The sequence below is a fragment of the Girardinichthys multiradiatus genome, chromosome 5 (assembly GCF_021462225.1).
Source record: "Girardinichthys multiradiatus isolate DD_20200921_A chromosome 5, DD_fGirMul_XY1, whole genome shotgun sequence".
In the NCBI taxonomy this organism is placed as follows: Eukaryota; Metazoa; Chordata; class Actinopteri; order Cyprinodontiformes; family Goodeidae; genus Girardinichthys; species Girardinichthys multiradiatus.
Window position 1 is genome coordinate 21760075 of NC_061798.1, and position 19470 is coordinate 21779544.

The 19470-nt window shown below is 39.2% G+C and overlaps 2 protein-coding genes across 2 annotated transcripts; one reads left to right on the top strand and one right to left on the bottom strand.

The window, feature by feature from the left end:
• Positions 1-2254: 2254 nt before the first annotated feature.
• On the top strand, positions 2255-14805 carry c5h17orf67 (chromosome 5 C17orf67 homolog). Its single transcript, XM_047366476.1, has 4 exons — positions 2255-2365; positions 3405-3505; positions 14001-14128; positions 14561-14805. Exons 1-3 carry the CDS (start codon positions 2296-2298, stop codon positions 14115-14117), a joined length of 288 nt encoding a protein of 95 aa, XP_047222432.1. The 5' UTR covers positions 2255-2295; the 3' UTR covers positions 14118-14128; positions 14561-14805.
• Positions 14806-15489: 684 nt separating this feature from the next.
• Positions 15490-18602, bottom strand: cbx8b (chromobox homolog 8b). The gene is made up of 5 exons (XM_047365941.1): positions 18446-18602; positions 18270-18313; positions 18024-18089; positions 17825-17891; positions 15490-16930 (listed from the first exon to the last, which is right to left on the bottom strand). The coding sequence occupies exons 1-5, from the start codon at positions 18512-18514 to the stop codon at positions 16100-16102; spliced, it is 1077 nt and encodes a 358-aa protein (XP_047221897.1). The 5' UTR covers positions 18515-18602; the 3' UTR covers positions 15490-16099.
• Positions 18603-19470: the final 868 nt, after the last annotated feature.

The window sequence follows — 19470 nt, forward strand, 5'->3', positions numbered from 1 at the left end:
TAGAAATACACAGCCTTTCCAACAGTAAAGGATTGATGCAAGGAAGCATTGTTACAACAAATTATATATATATATATATATATATATATATATATATATATATATAAACATCAAACACTAAGTCCCTTAGGTTTTCTGCTAAGTTTATATAAATGGAGGAAAGAAGTCTGTTTTAGAGTAATCAACAGGTTAAATGCATGTTCAGTTATAAAATATCGCACCGGCATTCATAAAGTATTGTGATTATTAGCAATCTTCCCGAAGCCATTTTTTTAACCTTTCCTTTTAGTCATTGATTGAGAATATTTTTTGTAGATATAGGCTCAGTAAATGTAGCATTTACTTCATTCAGCTAGAAAAACAAGAGAGGTTTTTTAAAAATATAGGTATTTGTGAACGATTGGGATGCCTTTTTGTGATTATTTAAAAGAAACAATTTATTAGAATAAAATAAGATTTTCAGATGATTCACTATGCAGAAATAAGACAAACTAGATTAAAATACGTTTTCTTATCTTTTTCCCCCCAACATGAGCAAACACGGAAGTAAGCGCAGGTTTTCTTCTCACGTTTAATAACTTATGTTTGGTTAGCTGTCCCGAGGTCCATTTACGCATGCGCTGTGGTTCGAGCTCATGACGTAATGACATAATCGCACAATGAGGGGACACCTTGTTTCTGCGTCCCTAGAATTAATCAAAGCAAAGTGGTTATCAAACTACGCAGGCTTCTGTAAACAAAATGATGGGAAAGGAACAACGAGAGGTTGGAACGGAAGCGATGACGCAAAATGACGTGTTCAGCAGTGGTCTCTCTAATTTGACAAAAGTAATCGCATAAAAATATTTATTTTAAATCTCAATTAGCCTTGCACAGTTTTTCAATCCCAACGCAGTTCAAAGAAGCAATAAAGGTGGAATTTCTCCTCAGAAGTTATCTCGTATAAAACAGCTGCACTGAGTTTCATTACTCATTTAAAAAAATAATAATAATACATTCTCAGGAAGATGTAATATTGCACTTTGAGTAATACAACACAAAGAGATCACGCTGTTTTTTTTTTTTTCAGAGAAGCTAGAACAATCTGTCGGTGTTAACACTGCCATCTAGTGGATAACCCTCCACATTACCGCTGGAAACAACAGGGGAGAATCTTGTTTCTTTACCTCTGTAGTCCTCAAAGGGAATTTTGAGCTCTTCTAGTTGCTTCAAGTCAGGATCAAGGAGACCAAATGCTTCCCTGTGGATTTTGGTGGATTGTCTGATATTAATTATTCATTCATTTAGGGACTCACAGCTGACACAGCAAATGGCTAACAACTAAGACAAAAACAAACATGCCAACATATATGTCGAATATTCAAAATAGGGGAACAAATCAACATCTCTTTCAGTTAATGGCTATTTTACACGGTCCAAGCTACATTATAGTAGTCTAATATTACTTTTCTGTGTAGTAGTTTAGCTTTAAAAGCATTTCAGTCATCAAAACTAATATTTTCTGCTGAAAACCAAATATGTTGTCCTAAGCAGCTAAACGCAAACAGCAGAGAAGCTATAGCAGATATAATTCATGAAAAGAGGGCTGAATATGTCTTTAATAAGGATAATGTGTACCTTTAGTCTAGCTGCACAAACCGCTCACTAGTCACTTTATTAAATAAACCATGCCAGGACTGGGTTGGACCCTCTTTTGCCAACAGAGCTGTGCTAATTCCTCATGATATAGTTTGGCAAGGAGTCAGAAACATTTGTTAGAGATTCTGGTTCATAGCGTTACATGATTCCTGCAGATTTGTTGGTTGCACATGCATATTCTGTTCCACCTCATAACAATAGTGCTCTGTTGATTTGAGATCTGATGACTCGAGAGGTCACTGCAGTACAGTTAAATGATTTGAGCTTTGTAACATGGTGCATTGTCCTGCTGAATGTAGCCATCAGAAGATGGGTACACTGTTGTCAGGATGGGAAAGAGTCAGAAACAACACTCAGGCAAACTGTGGAGTATAATTTATGTTTTCTTCCCCATTCTAAAGTTTGTGTTCAGCTTCAGCAAGTCACCTTTACCACTTCCAACAGGTGTACCTAATGAAACATCAAAGGTTTTCGGAAAACCTGTAGTCTACCTGTCTGGAAATCAATATTTAAAACCACACAACAACAACTGAGGGTATAGCTCAGTATGTGTGCACAATATTTACCATGTTTATGGGTGAGGAGAAGGGGGAGGAGATTTTTCCCCCTTCACACATTCTAAGGTGTGGTGTGGAGCTCAGAGCAGTGAAGACTCAGATGAAGATGAAGATGAAGACGAAGCTGGTGGTGTTTTTACTTTGCCTGGTCCTGCTGACCGCTCACACAGGTAGGAATGCATCTGGGAATAAAGATAAAGATAAAATCAGTCACAGAGAAAAACAGGGAGACATTAGGACTATTAAACACCCATATTGTGTGTCTTTACTGTGTTTCTCTAGTAGTGAGGAAGTTCGTTTGTCCAGATTATGAAGGGTAACACATCCCATAAAAACAAAAAAAAGTTCAAATTAATTTACCATAATGTTGCTGCATTTTTTTAACTTTTGACGACAGATGGATTTAGTAAATACTAATGTTTTATGTAAAATAACCCAGGCTACTTAATTTATTATCCAAAGCATGTTGTTTTTGCTTCCTTTAAGACCACTAAATCTCTTGGATTTGACGTTATACTTTTGATTTCCATATTTGTGGATGAGAAAATTGCCACGTATTGCTGTGAGGCCTTAGCTACAGCTGAACCAGCAGCTTCAACAACAGATGGGGGGCCTGATGTTGACAGAAGTAGGTACCTTTCCCCTGCAGCTCCCTCATGCAGCAGAGGAAGAAGGAGCCCTCTTGGCTGCATGCTGGGGTCACGTGCTGCTCACACTCCCCTCTCCAGGGAGTGTGAAGGATGAATGAGCACTTTGTTACCTACCCGGCCTCCCAACACAGCTCTGGGTTTACAGAGAGTGAGAGAGAGGGGACAGAGAGCCCTCATTCTGCAGAAACCAGTGTTTACAGGAGCAGATCCCATGGGATTGTCTGTGGTGGAGAAAAACTGCCTCACATCGACACATAGAGCTAAATAGGTTTGTCTGTGGACTGTCTTCGTTGAGGAGGGTTGTTGTTCTGATTCGCCAATACCCAGCTGTGACAAAAACAGCTGGCATGTTTATGGAAAGACAAACAAAAACAGGCCGAGGTTAAACTGTGGGCTGAGAATACCAAGAGGAAACACACTGACTCACATTCATGCAGCCACAAGCTGAAAAAAAACAACAATTCTCCTATTTGGAAAAGCACTTTAACCAGCTCCAGGAGAACTAGCTGAGCTTATCACAAGACAATGAACATGTGCAGACAAACTGTTTCCTCCTCAGATGCCAACCCAATCATCAGGGAGAAGTATGCCAAGCAGCTTCTGCGCAGCAAGAGGCAGGACTGGCCACTGAAGGCCGGCCACCCTGACGAGCCAATGAGGGTAAGGTCCATTGAGAGGCAAGAGCACAAACATAAAACATCTCACATTACTACGTATATTTCACTCACACTGCCATATGTAACATTGGGAAGGTTTAAGTAACAAGTCAAAGGACACAATGACGTGTGTAAAAAGTCTTTAAATTAATTCAGCTTTTATTGCCGCAGCATAATCTCATACTGAACAAATCTAACAAAATACATCTAGCTCAAGCAATTTTTGTAGCTTTGGCTTTACATTATTGACTTGATCAGAGCTTCTAAAATTATAAAGTACTAATCCATTGCTTTCCTTTTCTATTGGCTGTAAAGTTGATGTCACACGGGTTATTTTTTTCTTAGGCACTCTTAAAAATGGGAGCGACAAGAAAACATGCTATTCATGTAAGGAGAATGAATGAAATTACTACATGAAGATCGCTACTTGCCTAAACGTCTTTATATCAACAATGTTTAATACTGGAACTGTGAAGACCCATCTTTATTTTGCCATCAGGTACCATAAGGAGGACCATAAGGGAGGTAAAAAGAAAAGCTTAAATCCTCACTGTTAGGAAACCGCAGCAAAGGGAGACCTCTTGGGATCAACAAGCCTCCGTAACAACCATTAGATGCTAACAATATAACAAATGGTTGGCAAAAAACAAGTCTGGCTTGAATCAATTAGACCATGCAAGGTCTGTCATGTCTGATCTGCTGTGAAGTTGCTGTTCAGCTGTGAGTTTGTGTTTTAAAAATAAATCCCACAGGGCTGAAATGTTTCCATTAGTCTAATTTAGTCCTTTTTATTTATAAGCCACGACCGACTGGGGGTTTGAGAGAACACAGCAGAGACACAAAAAGAACAAAGAAGCACTGATCCAGGAGTCCTTTCTATGGGAAGGAAAACTAAATGTTAATGGATGTTGCTCCTTTAGTCGGTTCATCTAGAAAGAAAGAACAGATAAACTCTGAGCCAGTTTTCAAGGTTAGAGTCTGAATGAGAGCACATAGAGTTACTCACAGTAGAGGTTCAGTCAGTAGCTACAGGTCCTTCTCAAAATATTAGCATATTGTGATAAAGTTCATTATTTTCCATAATGTCATGATGAAAATTTAACATTCATATATTTTAGATTCATTGCACACTAACTGAAATATTTCAGGTCTTTTATTGTCTTAATACGGATGATTTTGGCATACAGCTCATGAAAACCCAAAATTCCTATCTCACAAAATTAGCATATCATTAAAAGGGTCTCTAAACGAGCTATGAACCTAATCATCTGAATCAACGAGTTAACTCTAAACACCTGCAAAAGATTCCTGAGGCCTTTCAAACTCCCAGCCTGGTTCATCACTCAAAACCCCAATCACGGGTAAGACTGCCGACCTGACTGCTGTCCAGAAGGCCACTATTGACACCCTCAAGCAAGAGGGTAAGACACAGAAAGACATTTCTGAACGAATAGGCTGTTCCCAGAGTGCTGTTTCAAGGCACCTCAGTGGGAAGTCTGTGGGAAGGAAAAAGTGTGGCAGAAAACGCTGCACAACGAGAAGAGGTGACCGGACCCTGAGGAAGATTGTGGAGAAGGGCCGATTCCAGACCTTGGGGGACCTGCGGAAGCAGTGGACTGAGTCTGGAGTAGAAACATCCAGAGCCACTGTGCACAGGCGTGTGCAGGAAATGACCTGGGCTACAGAGAAGCAGCACTGGACTGTTGCTCAGTGGTCCAAAGTACTTTTTTCGGATGAAAGCAAATTCTGCATGTCATTCGGAAATCAAGGTGCCAGAGTCTGGAGGAAGACTGGGGAGAAGGAAATGCCAAAATTCCAGAAGTCCAGTGTCAAGTACCCACAGTCAGTGATGGTCTGGGGTGCCGTGTCAGCTGCTGGTGTTGGTCCACTGTGTTTTATCAAGGGCAGGGTCAATGCAGCTAGCTATCAGGAGATTTTGGAGCACTTCATGCTTCCATCTGCTGAAAAGCTTTATGGAGATGAAGATTTCATTCTTCAGCATGACCTGGCACCTGCTCACAGTGCCAAAACCACTGGTAAATGGTTTACTGACCATGGTATCACTGTGCTCAATTGGCCTGCCAACTCTCCTGACCTGAACCCCATAGAGAATCTGTGCAATATTGTGAAGAGAACGTTGAGAGACTCAAGACCCAACACTCTGGATGAGCTAAAGGCCGCTATCGAAGCATCCTGGGCCTCGATAAGACCTCAGCAGTGCCACAGGCTGATTGCCTCCATGCCACGCCGCATTGAAGCAGTCATTTCCGCAAAAGGATTCCCGACCAAGTATTGAGTGCATAACTGTACATGATTATTTGAAGGTTGACGTTTTTTGTATTAAAAACACTTTTCTTTTATTGGTCGGATGAAATATGCTAATTTTGTGAGATAGGAATTTTGGGTTTTCATGAGCTGTATGCCACAATCATCCGTATTAAGACAATAAAAGACCTGAAATATTTCGGTTAGTGTGCAATGAATGTAAAATATATGAATGTTAAATTTTCATCATGACATTATGGAAAATAATGAACTTTATCACAATATGCTAATATTTTGAGAAGGACCTGTATGTCTAGGAGAGAGAAAGGGTTAAACACTGAAAGACAGGGCCATGTGGATCATCGGTAGAGGGTGAGCATTAAGTTGTTGCCAGCAGAAGTTTGGACGATGCCCCTCTCCAGAAAGATATCACAGGTAGACACAGAGTCAGTCCAGGTGTAGCTTCTAGGAAGAGAAAAGAGAGAGAACATAAAGTTAGAAGTTGACATAACAGCAAATAATGTAAAATTGGAGAGTAGTGTGAGAATGTAGCGAAGAGGGTGAAAGTGGTCGTTATGTCCTCCAGCAGCCTAAGCCTATAGCAGCATAACTACAGAGATAGCTCAGGATAACCTAAGCCACTCTAACTATAAGCTTTATCAAAAAGGAAAGTTTTAAACCTAGCCTTAAAAGTAGACGGGGGGGGGGGGGGGGGGGTGTCTGCCTCACGGACTAAAACTGGGACCTGGTTTCACAGGAGAGCAGCCTAATAACTAAAGGATCTGCCTCCCATTCTACTTCTAGAGACTCTAGTAACAACCAGTAAACCTGCAGTCTGAGAACGAAGTGCTCTGTTAGGAACATATGGAACAATCAGATCTCTGATGTATGATGGAGCTAGATCATTAAGGGCTTTATATATGAGGAGGAGAATTTTAAATTCTATTCTGGATTTAACAGGGAGCCAATGAAGGGAAGCTAAAGTAGGGGAAATATGATCTCTCTTTTTAATTTTAATTAGAACTCTTGCTGCAGCATTTTGAATCAGCTGAAGGCTTTTAACTGCATTTTGTGGATATCCTGATAGTAAAGAATTACAATAGTCCAGCCTTGAAGTAACAAATGCATGGACTAGTTTTTTAGCGTCACTCCTGGATAGGATATTTCTAATTTTGGCAATGTTCTGGAGGTGAATGAAGGAAATCCTAGAAACCTGTTTAATATGGATTTTAAATGACATGTCCTGGTCAAAAATAACACCAAGGTTTTTTACTTTATTACCAGAAGTCAATTTAATAACATCCAGGTTAAGTGATTGACTAAGCAGTTTTTTTTTCAAAGACTCTGGTCCAAACATGACAACTTCTGTCTTGTCTGAATTTAGAAGCAGAAAATTTAAAGTCATCCACGTTTTTATATCTTCAAGACATGCTTGTAGTCTATCTAACTGGTTGGGCTCATCAGGATTTATGGATAAGTAAAGCTGAGTATCATCAGCGTAACAGTGAAAATGTATCCTATGCTGCCTGATAATTTTACCTATTGGAAGCATATATATAGTAAAGAGAATTGACCCAAGTACTGAACCATGTGGTACTCCACAATTAACCCTGGAGTTTAAAGATGATTTATCATTTACATGAACATACTGGAATCTGTCAGACAAATAAGATTTAAACCAGCCTAGCACTGTTCCCCTGATCCCTACAGCATATTCCAGCCTTTCTAAGAGAATATTGTGATCGACTGTATCAAATGCAGCACTGAGATCTAACAGAACCAGTACAGACACAAGTCCATTATCTGAGGCCATAAGAATATCATTAGTGACTTTCACCAGAGGTGTTTCAGTGCTATGATGAGCTCTGAAGCCTGACTGAAACTCTTCAAACAGATCATTGCTGTGTAAATGCTCACACATTTGATTAACAACTATTTTCTCAAGAATTTTAGATAAGAATGGAAGATTGGATATAGGTCTGTAATTTTTCAAGTCATCTTGATCAAGCAAAGGTTTCTTAAGTAAAGGTTTAATTACAGCTACCTTAAAAGCTTGTGGTACATATCCATTTACTAAGGATAGATTAATCATATCTAAAATGGGGCTGGTAATCAGAGGGAACACTTCCTTAAATAATTTGGTTGGGATTGGGTCTAACATACAAGTTGAAGGTTTAGATGAAGCTAATATTTCTGATAACTCAGGAAGCTTCACAGGATCAAAACAGTCCAAACACAGATCAAGTTCTACAGTTACTTCCAATGTTGTCTCACTTGCTGAGGATGAAGTAATCATCTTCAGGAGTATGTCAAATATTTTCTTTTTAATAGAATACATTTTATTTAAGAAGAATCCCATAAAGTCATGACTGCTAAGAGCTAAGGGAATAGATGGCTCTACAGAGCTATGACTCTGTGTAATTTTAGCAACTGTACTAAAGAGAAACCTAGGATTATTCTTGTTCTCTTCTATTAATGATGAGAAATAAGCTGTTCTGGCTTAGTGAAGTGTCTTTTTATACAACAGTAGGCTATTTTTCCAGATTAAGTAGGAATCCTCTAGGTGTGTAGAGCGCCATTTTCTCTCCAATTTTCTAACATTGTGTTTTAAAATACGCAGATCTAAATTAAACCACGGAGCTAGCCTCCTATGAATGATTACCTTCTTTTTCAAGGGGGCTGCATTGTCTAATGCACCACGCAATGATGAAGTAACACTACGAACAAGAGAATCAATTTGTGAAGGGGAAGAAACAAAATTATTGCCCTCCACTGTGTTTTTCTGTGAAACTGAAATTAAAGTGGAACAGATTCTTTAAAGGTTGTTACAGCATTGTCTGATAATGATCTACTATAATGAAATTTTCTTTCAGGTGTGGAGTACTCGGTTAAATTAAACTCAAAGGTAATTAAAAAATGGTCAGACAGGACAAGGTTATGAGAAAATATGGTTATGTCTTTACACTCAATGCCATATGTCAGCACAAGGTCCAGAGAATGAAGACAAGGTGGGTAGGTTTGTTAATGTTTTGAGCAAAGCCAATTGAGTCTAAGATTAAAGGCTAGATATAGGCTTTCAGTGTAAACTTGAATGTTAAAATACTCCACTAAAATAACCTTATCTGTATTTAACACTAAATTGGATAAAAGGTCTGAAAACGGATCTAAAAATTTAGAGTAAGGGCCTGGTGGACGGTACAAAACAACAAACAGAAGTGGTTTTAGTGCTTTGCAATTTGGATGAGGAAAACTAAGGATTAAATATTCAAAAGAGTTGTAGCTATTAATTGGTCTGGGACTAATCAATAAATTGTACTGAAAGATGGTTGCTACTCCTCGCCCAGTATTTCGAGGAATGTGAAAATTTAAATAATTAGGAGTTGACTCGTTTATAGTAACATAATCCTCTTGCTGCAGCCAGGTTTCTGTGAGGCAAAATAAATCAATCTGATTGTCACAAATCAGGTCACTAACTAGCAAAGTTTTGAAGAGAGAGGTCTTATGTTCAGTAAGCCACATTTAATGGTTTTCTTTTTCTTTTTAGTCTGAGTTGTGTTTATTTTTATGAGATTTTCATGATTTCCTCCTTTTAGATTAGTTTTTAATCTTTTTAAATTTAGGCCGTGGGCGAGATACTGTCTTAAGAAGGTAATGGGTGGGTTGCAGTACAGAAGTTGCAGAGAGGAGTATTAAACTACGACCCTGCTTCCGGGTCTGAACCCTGGGTTTTCAGAGAAATCAGATCACAGAAATGGTTCCCCAGACACGAAATCAACCTAACCCCATGGTCATCTCAGCCCTTAAAAAAAACTGTGAGATAAACTGAAGAGAAGGGGGCATAAAGAGGACCCAGGACTCTGGATGATCTAGAGGAATTGTGCAATGAAGAATAGTGTTGGGACCACAGCCATGAGTACAAAATGAGTACGAGCTTTTCTGGAACTTTCAAAATAAATCGCATTTACCTACTTCCAGCACAGCCAGAAACAGGGAATAACAGCGGACTTCCCGTGACGTCACTGTCCGAATAAAACCCCCGCTTTTGCAACAGACTGACCTCTTTCACGCAGGTCCCCAGCGGAACTGAACAGAGGGACACAGCGCGTTAATGTCTCTTTGCTGGCAAACAGACATAACTCTTCAAACTGGATCCAAGAGTGTCATTGTGCTAGCAGGCTATCTGCAGCACACGTGCTCAGTTTGTGTATTCTGTGTTTGTGTTTTTTTTTTAAAGTTAAGACAAACTTTATTTAAAGGGTGATTTTAAACACAGATTGACCATAGCGCGCCGTCCACGCTTATGCATTTTAACCCCTTTAATTAGTGGTATTTTAAAGGTATATGTGTGATTCTGATGATAAGCTATAAGCTTCTTTTGTTAGCTTTAACAGCTAAGAACACGTGCTAGCCTGCTAAAGACCATTTACCCAAAAAGGTTGTTAGTTTTCAATCTAGAAAAATAATATTACCCTAAATATTATTTTACTAAACTTGATAACCAAGCAACACAATTAAGCCCATTTCACAAAGATTTGGTTCCTATTTAAAATATTTCCTTAAATATTATTTTACTATTTCCTTAATAATATTTCTTTAAAATTGATTTTAATAAATAAAGGCAGCTAATTAAACACTTTGAGAATTGGTCATCCAGAAGGTTGGTTTTATTCAGCAAATCATTCTTTAAAATATTATTTTATTAAAATAATATTTTATCTGATCTTGCATTGTGAATGGTTGTCTAAAGGTATCCTGATTATTGCCTAAGTTGGTTCCAAGACTAACTTAACTCCATTTCCAGATTCTTCAAGATAATCCTTGGTTCTCAAACATAAATATTGCAAGGTAATGTTGCATCACTCTTTCGGTCATGGCTTTCAGCCATGTTTGATCAACTTGTTTATATTGTACATAGCCCATTAGTCTTCCTTATTCTTTCATTCTGCTTGGTAGTTTAGGTGGATTGTCTTAGCATAGTAAAGAGTTTGTTTATTGAAATGTGTTTGACTTGAGTTGACTTATTTTTGTTAATAAATTCTTGTGTGAAATTGTGTGAATTCATTCTGTGTTCAAGAGTTTTGCTGTACAATAATGTCAGAGCTTGGCTCATCCCTTTCAATTTGGTCCTAATACCACTGCCTTATTGGGCTGTTATTCACAGGACAGCGCTTAACAGACCGAAATATTATTTAATAAAATATTAAAGTATTAATATTAAATATTAAATAATATATTCATATTCATAATCACAACAATAGTCACAGATCCCTCTCTCGGTATGTCCCAGCCTTGTGAAACAACCAACTTAAAGGTTGGCTTTTTCTATAATTTCTAGTGTGAGAATATACTTTCTAGTGAATTTTACAAATCTTTGGCAGGGAAGTCAATAGTTGTTGAGAGTGCTGTATAAGCCCATTTCCCCACCAATGCATACACAGTTACTGAAAGCTGAATTGACCTGAATTGCACTGAATTGTAGTTTAAAATATAGCATAGTAAAATTACAAAGTCAAATACTGTGACTACATTTGTACAGCTCAGTGGAGGATTTAGATCTGGATCACGTGGCTCATTGCCCAGGGTGGTACAGGCTGTGTGGGTGGTCCAAGCACATAACTTTTTTTGCATGTGTTGTGCACAGTGAAAATTCACCTTATATGGCAGGGGTCTAATTACATTGAAATTGGTGTCTGATTTAAAGCTTTTGACCTAACATTGAACACATAAATACCTCTTCAAGTTCTTGATGCCTATGATTGGTTACATAAATAAAAAGTTGGTGTTTTCCAGAATTGGCTTCTTAGGGCAAGTGTATGTTTAATTTGTTTGTTTATGAGGCAGCAGGAAATGGGAGAGTTTGGGTTGGGGTGCAAAAAGACACCCAGGGTGTAATTTATTCAAGAAGTGCCACTGGTACTGCTAAAGTATTATGTTATTGAGCTTCAGTTATAATACAATTCAATAAATAGTGAATACAACCCCTACAGTCCAAAGCAAGAACAGGGAATTTTAGTAAGCAGGTTTCTCTACATTTGTATATGCTATGTGTGTATTTACAGTAAACCGTATCAATGTGTACAAACATAATCTCTAAACATGGTCCAGGTTAGAAACAAAGACTGGCTTGTTTTTAAGTCCCTACTCTGAGCCGATGTGAATGTGAAACATAGCATTTGTGCTTTGGGTTGCTGTGAGCTACAGAAATAAATCATCATGTTCGTTTGGGAACATTGAATTTTCTCTACATGTGTATATCTGTAGGCAGTGATGCATACAACTGAGGTTTTCCTCTATCATTTTTGAAATAACCACCGGATTCCCGTTAAAAGATCTGAATCCACTTTGAAGAAACTGTAGAAATAATCCTCCCAATAACCTCAGGGGTCGCTATTACTGTGGAAAACAGTTCAAATGTCATCCTGCTCACAGGCTGCAGCAGAAGGAACATACAGGTCCTTCTCAAATAATTAGCATATTGTGATAAAGTTCATTATTTTCCATAATGTCATGATGAAAATTTAACATTCATATATTTTAGATTCATTGCACACTAACTGAAATATTTCAGGTCTTTTATTGTCTTAATACGGATGATTTTGGCATACAGCTCATGAAAACCCAAAATTCCTATCTCACAAAATTAGCATATTTCATCCAACCAATAAAAGAAAAGTGTTTTTAATACAAAAAACGTCAACCTTCAAATAATCATGTACAGTTATGCACTCAATACTTGGTCGGGAATCCTTTGGCAGAAATGACTGCTTCAATGCGGCGTGACATGGAGGCAATCAGCCTGTGGCACTGCTGAGGTCTTATGGAGGCCCAGGATGCTTCGATAGCGACCTTTAGCTCATCCAGAGTGTTGGGTCTTGAGTCTCTCAACGTTCTCTTCACAATATCCCACAGATTCTCTATGGGGTTCAGGTCAGGAGAGTTGGCAGGCCAATTGAGCACAGTGATACCATGGTCAGTAAACCATTTACCAGTGGTTTTGGCACTGTGAGCAGGTGCCAGGCCGTGCTGAAAAATGAAATCTTCATCTCCATAAAGCTTTTCAGCAGATGGAAGCATGAAGTGCTCCAAAATCTCCTGATAGCTAGCTGCATTGACCCTGCCCTTGATAAAACACAGTGGACCAACACCAGCAGCTGACACGGCACCCCAGACCATCACTGACTGTGGGTACTTGACACTGGACTTCTGGCATTTTGGCATTTCCTTCTCCCCAGTCTTCCTCCAGACTCTGGCACCTTGATTTCCGAATGACATGCAGAATTTGCTTTCATCCGAAAAAAGTACTTTGGACCACTGAGCAACAGTCCAGTGCTGCTTCTCTGTAGCCCAGGTCAGGCACTTCTGCCGCTGTTTTTGGTTCAAAAGTGGCTTGACCTGGGGAATGCAGCACCTGTAGCCCATTTCCTGCACACGCCTGTGCACGGTGGCTCTGGATGTTTCTACTCCAGACTCAGTCTACTGCTTTCGCAGGTCCCCCAAGGTCTGGAATCGGCCCTTCTCCACAATCTTCCTCAGGGTCCGGTCACCTCTTCTCGTTGTGCAGCGTTTTCTGCCACACTTTTTCCTTCCCACAGACTTCCCACTGAGGTGCCTTGATACAGCACTCTGGGAATAGCCTATTCGTTCAGAAATGTCTTTTTGTGTCTTACCCTCTTGCTTGAGGGTGTCAATTTTGGGTTTTCTTGAGCTGTATGCCAAAATCATCCGTTTTAAGACAATAAAAGACCTGAAATATTTCAGTTAGTGTGCAATGAATCTAAAATATATGAATGTTAAATTTTCATCATGACATTATGGAAAATAATGAACTTTATCACAATATGCTAATATTTTGAGAAGGACCTGTATTTATAAGAACGGTGGACCTGGGTGTGGGGAACTCATGTGTGCTGGATCTATCCGCTGTCTCTGGCAGCTTGTTTTCAGAAGAAGAGCTATAATGTTTCGATTATTTGTTATCCAAAGCTGTTCAAATGAAATCATGTTGGGGATAAAATAAAGCTTCATAAACTGATACAAGTCGTGGCATGTTTTGGTTTTGTTTAGCTGCAGTCATCTTTGTTGTTTCACTTTCTATAAGTTTGCTGGAGCTGAACCAGCGGGGTTTCATTCTGACTTTGTGATCCATTAGAGTTTCATTTGTGCTAATTGTGAAACAAACAACACCCTTCAGCCCATGGGGCTTCTTTCAGGTTATTTTTTGGATATCTCCATAGGAACATCTGCTCCACATGCAGGCTCTGGACCAGAGGGCCCAGGAGACCAACCTGGAGTACTGGCTGAATCCCCACTGCCCCCCGCGCTGCGACCGGAACTACGGACACCCGGTCTGAGCTGGACCAAGGTCTCCACCAGTCCACACTTTCCGTTTTCAGATTTAATCTGTGCGCTGTTAAAAAAATTCAATCACAGCTTCAATTTTACTCGTATTTTACGGGCTTTCATCGTCTGTTCAAACATTTGAATAAAACTTTATCAGGCCACATCAGACAAATTATCCTCTTCTCCAGCACTGGCCTGTCTTTTTTTTTTTTTTTTGCCTTTAGTTGTTTTTTTCTGGCTCAGCTCCAGACAGATAAATTGAATAATTCAGTATAAATGCTTGATTCTGCAAACAGCTGCTGTTCCGAAGCAAAATCAAATTACATAAAAAACATTAAACATAAAGCCTTCATCAACCTGTCACATTCTGTCACGAACAGTTTTCTTTCTATATCAAAACTTTAATCAAAACGCGATCTTATATGGAATTTCTTCTGCTTTCCACTGTTTGCAGAAAACGACCAGGATCGACGGAACACGGATTTCACGGAGGCGACTGAAAAAATGAAAGCATTGAAAAAATGAAAAAGCAAAAAACTTCACTTCCTATTATTTTCTTCTAATCTCCATATGAAGACAAACTATTAAATAAGTTTTATAATGTAGAAAGGTGTAGTTTACCCTTTTTTGTAGCTGTAGTTTCTGTTTTGTTTTCACTAACAACTGTGAAAAATAAAAATAAACCATGAGTAAATACGAGTGCGAGCCCTCTTTATTATAAATATAGCCTATATTTCAGTAAGTGGGGCATAGCACCTTCGGTTAAAACCAAATGTCACTCAAAAAATCACTCTATATACAATAATGTTTTATTTAGTTGCTACTTTTTAATATATATCGCTGGGTAAAGCATGCATTGCTGAAGGACTGAGCACATTAGCGTCTCATGGGCTTTATTAAAATAAATTTTAAAAAAGCCGCAGACCTGCGCTGCACACAGTAGAGCGCCTGTATGAACTGTAACCGACCTTTTTTGGATGAGACAATTAAAAATAGCAATGAAAGACCAAAGTAAGATTAGTTCCCATGGAAAATACACAGAAACCGCCAACTTTAAGGTAGGCCAATCACCAAAATAAATACCACGGGAATGTATAGGTTTCCATTTCAAATGAGAAGCCTGTAAACCTGTAAAATGAAACTGCGCAATCGCGATCTTTACAATTAACTGAACTATCACTTTATTTATTAAACCTAACCTGCTCTAATCCGTTTTATATGGAAGCAATATGGAGGAAGAAACTTTATACCACTTTGTCTTGTTGCAGGGTTATAAACCTGAGGCCTTGACACCTCTTCATTCATTTTATAGGATTAAAAAAAACATCCGTAATAGTTTGGAGGAAAGCCTGGATTGGAATAAAAACAATATAAAACTCAAAATCAGAAACTCAGCTGATTTATTGAAAAGCAACTAAAAAGCAGTTTGACAACTTTCTGTTACAGCAAACATTTCTATGAAATGTAAAATGTATGTTAATGGGAAAAATTAGTTATATGAACCTTGGGAAAAAGTATTTTTTTTTATTCATGTTAAAAATTTAAAGACATTACAAAACTCTTTAGGACAACAAAAAACTTAAAAAAAAAAAAAAACTTCTGAATTCAAAGTGCTCGAGTTCATTTTTAAATATAAACGACTCTTTACTGTCAGTCTCACCAGTTCAAATAATACAGATTAAATTTAGCATTTAGGTATTATCTTGTTTTGATCTCAGCTTGGAACTTATAAGGAAAATAATACATTCTATCTGGTTTTAGCTGGAAGAATAGTGAAACTGAAAGTAGACTCCTGATGAAAAGGGAACACCACATTCACCGATAACTCAGGACTTCAATGGACTTCATTTCATTTGGTCAATACATTAAATATATGCCAAACTTTTTATACACATATGAACTTATGCAATTTGCCTTTATACATTACATACAAAAAATGCTTTGCTTATAATATCCCATAAACTTTGGAATCAGAAAACAAAGTGGTTTAGAGTCATCTTTTGTCCTTGAAGAAGCCCTTCGAGGTGCTGCTCTCCTTGATGGTGACAGTCAGGAAGTTGGCGGTCACGTCCGTCACCACCACCTTCTCTACGTCGCCGAGGCACGGCCTCCAGGTCATTTCGCCCTGGTTGTCATCGAACCTGGTCGGTGACCGCCTGTCCAGAAAGTAAGGCTTTTCCACCTGCTGGAACTCGGCAGGCCGACTCGGGCTCTGGCTTGTTTTGTGGTGGTGCTTGAAGTGTGCCGCAACCAGGTAGCTCGAGCTGTCCTTAGTCCTGTGTGGGTCTGTGCTGCACTGAGAGTGGAGTGGTTTGTAGGAACTCCCGCTGGAGACTTTCTGAGCGTAGTGGTGATGATAATAGTGGTGGTGACGGTGGTGTTTATGGCTGGGAGCGTGGTTCTCCGACTGTCTGTGGGCCAACTTCTGCAGCCTCATCTCATCTCCTTGGAATTTAGACAGTTTGTAAGGGCCGTGGCTCTCCCTCTCCTCTGCTCTCCTCTTGTGTGGCTCAAAGACGACTGGGCTACAGCCACCGTCTACAAAGCGAGGCTTTGGCTTCGGCCCCCTCTTTTTGGGTCCGTCTGAACCTGTCTGTTGAAGGGAAGACTGCTTGTGTTCATGGGTACTCAGTTCAGATGGTCGCATGCGCACGCTTTCTCCGCGGTTGACAGTGCTCGGTGGGAAGATGGTGGGAACGACCGCTCTCAGGCCTTCTCTAGCCCTGGGGGTGAAGACGGGCTCGGGGGTTGGGTAGGTAATGTGCATCCCTCTGACTGCCTCGCTCCTGAACTCATAGGACTTTGTTTTAACTTTAGTCTGGGCCTTGAAGAAAATAGAAAAAATAAGCATTTTTTTATTTACACAAAAAAATAAATACTGCCATTTTTTCTCTGTCCAACAACATGACAACACCTTCACCTATCAGGTTTTTCTGCTCCACTTTTGCTACTGTGTAATGTGTAAAATGCTTTGTTATTGAAATTTGCAAATAGAGGGGTACTTTTCTGTCATATATTACTGTGATATTACTCCAACATAAAAAGCACAAATAGTAGATTGCAAGTTATGGCATTAAAAGCTATATGGCCAACATATTTTCTGCTCAGATTAAATACCAGCTCTGTCCTTAGAAATGCTCCACATAAATTATTAAATCAAGACAGTTACCATGACAGCAAGCCACTAAGTTTTGATTAGTTTCACAACATATTATTTCTAGGTCTAAATCAGACAGTAATAGCCTTCTTTTTCTCTAATTGATAGTGAATGGAACATTAAACTCAGCCCTTTCTCTCAGAAAAGACACATAGTAAAAGAAACATTTTTTTAAAACATGCTAAAGATATTTTTTCTTATTTAAACAACCTATATATTACTAGGTTTAACATTCTGGAAATAGTTAATATATATATATATTTTTAAAACATACCCCAAAACTGCTTGAATTCACTATTGTAGATTACAGCAGAAATAAAAGTCTATCCAGTTGGAGCATTTTAACCCTGTGTTAAGCACCTTGAGCTCAGGAACGCTTTTTAGAATTACTACAGAAATTAAATATAAGGAACATAAATAAAATGAGCACTTAATCCCAAGTGCAATTCACGGCTTAAATTACAGTTAAATCATTGTTGGTTCGCTAGTTGTAAAACAATCGCACACGGCAACAGGAGGAAGCCATAAAAATGGAAAGAAATCTAATCATGATATATTTACCTTAAGCAGGAACGTCTTTGGTTTGGGTCCCCTCTTTTTGGGTCCATACAGCTCTCTTTCACGCTCTCTGTGGAAGAAAAACACCGACAGACACCCATGTTGAAGTGTCATGGGAGCAAAGTGCACGGAGCATTCTGTATGCACACTTATTACTGGCTCTGCCCATCAACGCTAACACGCGTCGTGGGATATTAATTACCTCTGCTCGAAAGCGGCGAACAAGCGGGAGTCCAAAATGTTCTCCTCCGGTTCCCAAGTGCTGTATCTGCGGAGTAGAGCACTAAATCAGACTGACAGCTCCGTGAACGGACTCGTTAGCCCTACAGCTAAAACCCAACGAATTGATTTTAATCCCGCTAGCTTCAGCGAGCTAACCACGGTCAGTGCACAGACAGCTCTGTAGCGGGTCAAAAACATGCAAAAGAAGCAGTGTAGCGCCACTTACTTGGGCGACCACCCCTTCCATTTCACCAGGTACTCAATCCGACCCTGCATGCCATCAGAAACAGAGTGGGACTCGGTTAGCTTGCAGAGGCAACAGTACTGTTACAGAACGCTGGTGTTAACGCTGTACTCGGCTCTCCGGGAGGGGAGAGCGAAACAGCTACACCTCCCTCCTACCTTCCTTATCCTCCGCTTGATGATAGACTCGGCCGCGAACACCCTCTCCCCGACAGCAGACAGCTCCATGTTTACTCCAGTGCTACCTACCGTTAGCCTAATGATGGGCGCTAGTTGAGCACATATCCCCTCCCCTCCAGAATTCCCGACAGACCATAATAGTCCCATACAGAATGGACGTCAGCACAATTTTTTACAGCGTTGCTAAGGAACCGCCGTCAGTGGAACCACTAGCTGGACGCCTATTGGCCCAGCCGTTGCTACGTAGATTGTGGTTCCAAGTGGAGGAGGAGCTTGGGAAAATTCTTTCTGAGGGTAAAATGGTGGCCTATTTTTTTATTTATTTATTTAATTTTACCCGCGCTGCGAATGAATCATCCGACTCAATTTATATGACGTCAGCAAAATAATTTACTATATCGGACCATCAAACCAATGAAGAAACATGGAACTGAATGCGTTTCTGTTGATGCAAACAACACAGAGCCATTTATTTATTTAATTTTTACATCTACATAGGTTAACCATATGAGTACCAGTTTGGAATATAAAAAAAAATGCTTAGCCTGAAGTGCGTTTGTTATATTCTATTTATTTAAAAAAAAAATTCAATTATTATTGTTTTCTCGTTTCATTTTATTGCTAAACTCCAGTTATTAGTTTATTTAAAGTGGGCTTTGGCATTAAATTTTAAGGCTAAACAATTTCACAAATGATTCACTTCGGTCCTTTTGCTTAAAAAATCTACAGTGAAATATTACCAGATAGGCAACATTTTAAAAGAAATTGTTTGGAATGTTTGAAATAAAATTGAGTTAAATATATATATATATAGGATGATCCTAAAATTAGGATAAAGGCTTTTCATGATCTGTCCAATAGCAAGGATATTTGGGAAATAATAATAATTAAATGGTACGCGGCTTAAAGAAATATAGAAGCGGTTGTGGGAGTTTTTCATGTTATCCGGCATTATTGAATGGCGCGGAGCATCACAGCAAACCAAGAAGCGCCATCTCTGACTG